Below are 7,505 nucleotides of genomic sequence, written 5' to 3'. Positions count from 1 at the left end.
TCGACGCCCCCAGGCGAAGAAGTAGGGTCTCCCAAGACATATAAATAGGGGTAGTCTGGCCATGGTAGGTGTGTTGAGTAGCAGTCGAGTAGCAGTTGTGTAGCGGTTGAGTAGAGATCATCCGAAGGTGCTAGATAGCAGTAGCTTGAGACATAACATAGACTATTACAGCTTCGAAATCTCTAAGCTACATAATTAATTTTTTTTTATGTAGATAAATAAGCAATACATTTGAGAGATAATCTGAATGCTAAAGGATTAAAATTAATTTTTCTAATTAAATTTTACTTACCAAACACTTCCAGATCAAAGTTTCTCTGAAGTTCTCCTGCATCATTTTTGGCCACACAGCTATACTTTCCAGCATGGCTAGGTTTTGTATGAGTGATCATCAACATCCTTGCTTCATGTTTGAGTTGAACACCATTTGGAATGTATTCAAATGGAATTGAATTAAACATCCATTTAATGGATGGTTTTGGAACACCAGAAACTGGACATTCTAAGATTAAAGTTCTGTTTAGAACTACTCTGGGATGGTAAACTATATTTGATTCATCAATACTGGGTGGAACTACAAAGAGAGAAGTTAGTTGTTATAGAAAATGACATACGAACAAAAACAGTTATATACAATCAATTGCTTAACATTTAATCCAAATGTAATGCAAAGTGTAATGTTAGTAGCATACATTAAGGATTGGGTTACACTGATTTTAACATTTACATCTGAATTTAGAAGATCTGAATGAAGAAATAAAGGAAAATCAAAGAAGAAAAATTTTGATGCTATCTTTTTAGTTTATGTTTTCATTGGAAAAGAGTGTTTCCTAAACTTTGACAAAATAGCTGAGTTGGTAGAACACCCAAAGAGTAGTTCAAGAGATAGTAGATTCAATTACAAATTAAAATTAAAAAAAAAAAACCCTTCTGGTATTTTTTTTTATTTTTGAAAGAATTTTAAGTAACCAATACTATATTTATATGAAACTACTGTCTTATTGTGTCTTGAAAGGGTTATTTTGAGAAAAATAAACATATGCACTGGTTCCATTTCACTTCTTTATTTTCACTTGTCAATTGGTTAACTGTTTAACCAATTAAATACTCAGTTGTCTGATTAACCATTCAGTTAATCAATCAATCAATCAACTAGGTCTGTCAAAGTTCTTTTGTTGCCATTTGCAACCTCATCAACAACATACCCTCTCTACACTTGCAGAGGTTATGAAAGGACTTTGACAAATCTAGCTGATTGATTGACCAAATGATTAGTCAAAACAATCAATTAGTTAAATGGTTAATCAACTGACTTATAAAAATAAAGAAATGAATATAGAACTAGTGCATGTATTATAAATACATGCACTGGTTCTTGAGATGTAACAAAGTTTGCTATATGAGTTCATATCAAGAATCTTGCAAACCAAATACAAAAACAAAATATTGCCATTTTCATTTGAAAAAGAAAAATGTTAAACTATTAGATGGTTATGTATTGTAAGTATATTTACCAAGTACATCCAGATCAAAATGCTCCAGGTCCGATCCAGATGGATTTTCTGCTATACAAGAGTAATAAGCACTATCAGTTTCACTTGCATTGCTTATCTTTATTTGCATTCCTTTTGAAAGAATTAATACACGCAGATCAAGTGGATCTGGAATAAAATCTTCATGATCTTTTAGCCATTTGATTTCAGGCATTGGAATGCCTGTCACTGGACAACTGATAGTTACAGAATGACCTTTTATTATTTTCAACTTAGTATGGATATCAGTGCGATCGATTTTTGGTGGAACTAGAGGAAAGAATAAAACCAAGAATTTTTTATAAGTAAAAAAAAAAGTAAAAGAGAAAAGATTAACTTTTTTTACATGACCTTGTGCATCTTAGGCTAACTTATTATTCACGAATATATTAAACATGTTAAAGGCTACATTTTGTAGACTATAAAACTCTTGGGTTTGCTGTTATGTAAGCTTTATTCACTACATCCATGTGAAAATTGAAAAATCATTAGGGAAAGGTGATTCAGAATATTCTATGTAGCAATAGCTAATAGTTGGATAATAACAAATATATGCGATTATCAATGGATAGAGGTTTTCGTGGGCATGATCGCAAACTCTATCCCCGACACTTCCAACTCAACAGGCGGGAAGCCGCATTCTCCGTCTGTATTGCAGCCCCGTGGAACAAGCTACCACAAGATGTCATTCAACTGCCCACCTCTCCCCTGTTCAAAGGGGCTCTGGACAACAGTGGCAACTATGTATAAAACTGTATATAACAATAACTGTTTTTTTTGGTGGTGGTGGTGGGGGTTACATGGTTCAAGCACATTGTGCTCTTCTCCTGCCAATAAATTTGATTTGATTTCATTTGAATTTGGCTTGTTCTGTCTAAAAGTCAATATCTGAAAAATAATCTAACTATATAATTACCACTGGCTGTAATTTTGTAGAAAAAATAAATATTCTTCAAAAACGTATTAATTATCTAAAATATATATAAATTCAGATTGAAAAATATTTGTTGAAGTTTTGAATTTTAGTTTAAGGTTAATATCTTAAAGTTTAAGAATTACAACAGAACAATTACTGATGGAAAAACTCAGTATCAAAAATAGAGTCAAATTATTATTAAATTTGTTTTAGCTGAGATTTTGAGCTTTGCTTGATGGCTCATTCAGCCAATGAAGAAGGAGTTTCTTTTTGTTTTTTAAAATAACAGTCTTCATAAATAACATTTTGTTGGTTTGACTAATTAAATATTTATTTTTCAGTCTTTTTCACATTTATTTCCTTACTGGTCTTTATTTACTGCTATTTTCTAATTCATTTGTATTTGTTTCTCTCTCTTTCTCTCTCTCTGATATTCATAATGTTTATTAACACAACACGTCTATCAGAGATGTTATCTCAGGACAAATACTGGAGTAACTAGCCTATCAACAAGGCATCTATGTATCATACATTAAGTACGATACATAGATGCCTAGAATCAACTCATTTTCCAAATACTATTTTAATGTAATAAAGACAAGTTTTCAGCAAGTAATAACTATAGGCCAAACAATTTTCATTAGCTTTTGTTCTACATTTGAAAATTAAAAATTTTACAGTGTAACTAAAGTAAAAAAAATTTCAAAATTTATAAAGATTTCATAAATGCCTGACTTTTAAGAATAGATTTTAAATACTTTCATAAGCTAATAAAAAGAAAACAAAAAAAGACACAAAAACATATTTCTTACCCCATACAGCAAAGTCAAAATTTGCTCTTGCTTTGCCAGCTATATTGGTTGCTATACAGGTATATATGGCTTTATCTGTGAGTTTTACTGGTTCAATTATGAAGTTTTTACCATTATCCTGAATAAGTATGTTGGGGTAGTAATCTGGCACAAAGGGCTGATTATTTCGCAGCCATTTTATTGTGGGCTCTGGGATACCAGAAGCTGGACAATGGATGATTATACTTGTATTTACTGTTGCAGTAGGATTCGGGATTAATCTTCCTTCAGATATATATGGTGGTACTATAAAATAGAAAAAAGGGGAAGCTGCATTAGTTACAAATTAAGTAGTAAATTTTAATAATATAAAAAGAAAAAAAAGAAATGTTTCCTTTTTGAGCCCTGCCAGGTTTCCTTGGCATATAAATTCTTCACCTGGACGGGACACACATCCATCGCAGGATTATTCATTTCTGCCACCTGAGTGGACTGGAGCAATGTGAAATGAAGTGTTTTGCTCAAGAACACAACGCGTCGCCCGGTCCAGGTATTAAAACGACAATCTTATGATCATGAGTCCAACACCCTAACCACTAAGCCATGTGCCTCCACAAATTTTAACAAGCCTCTCATTTTTTTTGATATTTTTATTCTTTCCACTGATGTTAAAATATTACTATGATCTTCTTGTTTCTATCATTTACCTTTTACATAATTAGGAATTTTTTGTTTTGTTTGAGAAATAAAGAAAATGAAAATAATATTTTCTTTAAAAATATTAAGATATATATATATATATATGAAAATGTAAGAAAACATTTAGTTATATTTATAGCAATTGGCAAAAATGTAGCTGCAGTTGAATAAAGAAAAGATAAAAATGAAAAATGTTTATGTTATAGGTGCAGGCATGGCCTTGTGGTCATGAAGCCTGCTTCCCAAGCATGTTGTTTTGGGTTCAGTCCCAATGTGTGGCAATCTGGGCAAGTATATAGTACTATTACTCCAGGGTGTCCAAAACCTTGAGAGTAGATTTGGTAGATGGAAACAGAAAAAAAGCACACACACATGTGTGCACATATGTTTGTGTGTGTACCTGTGACTTGACATCATATCATGGTTCTAAATGAGCACCATCTCTATACAAACAAGATTGTTTGCTTCCCGTCTGCTGTGAAAAGCATGTCTAGATATGGGAAAATATTACCTTCTTTGAAATAAGTGAGTTATTGTTCAGTCTTTCTGCATGGCACCTTGGAAAGTGTCTTTTACTACAGTCCCAGGCTGACCAATACTTTTGAAATGGATTTGTTGGACAGAAACTGTGAGGAGCCTGTCATGTATACATATATGTTTACATGTGTGTACGTGTGTGTGAGTGTGCATATGTGTGTGTATGAGCATATATATATACTTGCATTCTTATATATGCATGAATATGTTTAAACACCAAATATGAACTGACTTGGAGCATGACAACCCATACAATCCATGATAGGATGGAAAGTAGACATCAAATGATGATGATGATAATGATCATGATGATGATGATGTATATGTTTCTGATATGTGTGTGTGTGAGAGAGAGAGAGTTTGCATATGTGTGTGCAGACAAACTGTTTAATGCTTGTGTAGAAAGTGTGATGCTGTATGGTAGCAAGAAATGAGCTTTGAATATTGATGATCTGCAAAATCTAAAGTGAAATGAAGCAAGCATAAATCATTGGATGTGTACACAAGAGAAAATTCATATTTAGACACTAGACACACCTGTCACAAACCCTTTTCATCCAGAATAGGATTTAGTTTTCCCTAGTAAATTTTGTATGCAATAACTTTTGATCCAATGTAGAATTTTTTTAGGTTCATTCCTTACATACATTCATTTCTCTCCAAATTTTCACCTCTCCTTTCTCTCTCCGTCTCATCTCTCCTGTTTCTCCCTTTCTCTCTCTTGTACTTTCTCACTTTCTGTCTCTTATCACCCCATTGCTATGTATGTGTGAGAGAAAGAGCATGACTCTGTGTGTGTGTGTGTGTGTGTGTGTGTGTGTGTGTGTGTGTGTGTGTGTGTGTGTGTGTGTGTGTGTGTGTGTGTGTGTGTGCATGTGCATGCATGTGTGCATGTGTATGTGTGTAAAATGTGCTTCATAAAAACAAGTGACAAGGGAAATAACTCCCCCGCTGCCCCAACAATATTATTGCCTTTTGTAATATAATAAATTAAATATTTTTTCGGGCTTCAATTCTCCTGCATGCTTGCATGCTCTGAACAATGTGGGAGACAACATCTGGGTAGTGATAACATTTGTTTTTGAACATTTTAGTTTAACATGGACAAGTCTTATAACTCAATGAGGGTCCAAAATATTTTCCATATTCGAGGGGTTATTTGAAAGTAATAGTTGCCCTAGTAGTTAGGGGTGTTGCACACATGAGCATGAGGCCATTGTCTTAATTCTCAAGGGTGTTGCATACATGATTATGAAGCTATTGTTTTAATTCTCAGACTGGTTGCACATTGTGTTTTTGAGCAAAAGACTTTGTTTCACATTTCTCCAGTCTACTCATCTGTAAATCAGTAACCATACAATAGACTAAGCTTCCGATCAGAGGCAATGTTGGCCTGCTCACCAGGCCAGCAGGGTGGCATCATTCAGAAGATAAAACGATGCAAAGCACATTGTGACTGGTTATGTATAACAGCTTCTGATAATTGGGTTGATCACATGATGTGTGTGTGTGTGTGTGCGCGTGCGTGTGTGCGCACACACCATTATAGCCCTCATGTACCTCTGTATCTCCCTCTCTATTGATCTACCTAACACATCATTCTGCTACTTTCTGATCTATTCTCCTTCCTGAGCTATTCCTATATCTCTCATCTTACTCCTCTTCATACTGGTATTTCCCTCCAATCACACCTCTGCCCTTGTTCATCACTCACTCAATTCACTTGTAACTCCTGTAGTCACATGTCTTCTCCACAGCAGGACACCTGTGCTTGTCTATCTATCTTACCCTAGCTTTGCAACATCTGGCATAAAACCACTTTCCTTTCTCGAATACTTCTCACTATTGGGAATTTTTATATTTTCCTCTCACTATTCTTTTTGTGTCTTGCAAGTTACTTGGCAACCTCACCATTGCCAGCATCCCACCTCCCAGTATACTCTGTAATATGGTTGGCATTATTGAGGGTATCCAGCCATAGAAACCATGTCAAAGCTGGCACTGGAACTTGACACAGCCTTGCAGCTCACCATTCCAGTCAAGGACAATATGGAAAGTGGGCATTAAATGTATCATCTTCATCATACATACATATATACATACATAGGGGGAGAATTCACAAAAAAAAAACGAAAAACGAAGACAGGTGGTGTAAATGACAAACAGATGTATTAGTATAACGCTCGGGAAGTGAAAGAGTTTTTAATGTTTCGAGCCTACGCTCTTCCACAGAAAGGAACACAGAAAGAAACAAGGAGAGAAAAAAGGTGTGAAAAAAAAAGAGAGAAAAAAAAGAGAGAAAAAAAAAGGAGAGAAAAAAGGAATGTGTGGTGGCTAGTGATCTATCATGGCGAATACGAGTGTGTGTAGCCCGCTCTACAGAGTGGTTCATGTTAGGAAGGACATCCAGTTGTAAAAACCATATCAAAAAACACTCCAAAGCATGGCACAGGCTCCTGTCAGGTCAGCTCCTGTCAGGTCAGCTCCTGTCAGGTCAGCTCCTGTCAAAATGTCCAACTCATGCCAGATTGGAAGGAGAACGTTAAACGATGATGATAATGATGATGATGATGTTTTCTCTCTCTTACCTTTTACTTGTTTCAGTCATTGGACTGCAGCCATGCTGGAGCACAACCATGAAATTTTAGCCAAATGTATCAACCCCAGCATTTATGTTTTTAAAGCCTGGTACTTACTCTATTGGTCTCTTTAACCAAACCCCTAAGTTACAAGGACATAAAAACACCAGCATCGGTTATCAAAGTAGTGGTGGTTGTGGTGGTGGTGGTGGTAGTGGTGGGGACAAACATAGACATAAAGACACACACACATAGATGTATATATACATATATATAACAGACTTCTTTCAGTTTGTCTACCAAATCCACTCACAAGGTTATAGTAGAGGACTCTTGCTCAATGTGACATGCAGTGGGACTGAACTCTGAGCCATGTGGTTGGGCAGCTGGGAAGCAAGCTATTTACCACACAGTCATGCCTGCACCTATATATATATATATATATATATAT

General features: G+C 35.1%; 1 protein-coding gene across 2 annotated transcripts in view; it reads right to left on the bottom strand.

The window, feature by feature from the left end:
- LOC106871048 (hemicentin-1) overlaps positions 1-7,505 on the bottom strand; it is a 359,318-nt gene that overhangs the window by 113,983 nt on the left and 237,830 nt on the right. For both annotated transcript variants that reach the window (XM_052965571.1, XM_014917317.2), the window contains exons 26-28: positions 3,261-3,545; positions 1,515-1,802; positions 293-574 (exon numbers count right to left, since the gene is read on the bottom strand). In XM_052965571.1, the coding sequence (XP_052821531.1) occupies positions 293-574; positions 1,515-1,802; positions 3,261-3,545 (855 nt within the window). The remainder of the gene's footprint in view (positions 1-292; positions 575-1,514; positions 1,803-3,260; positions 3,546-7,505) is intronic.

The sequence above is a fragment of the Octopus bimaculoides genome, chromosome 2 (genome assembly GCF_001194135.2).
Source record: "Octopus bimaculoides isolate UCB-OBI-ISO-001 chromosome 2, ASM119413v2, whole genome shotgun sequence".
Lineage (NCBI taxonomy): Eukaryota > Metazoa > Mollusca > Cephalopoda > Octopoda > Octopodidae > Octopus > Octopus bimaculoides.
Note: the sequence above shows the minus strand (reverse complement) of the source record. Positions and strands in the feature narration are given on the sequence as shown.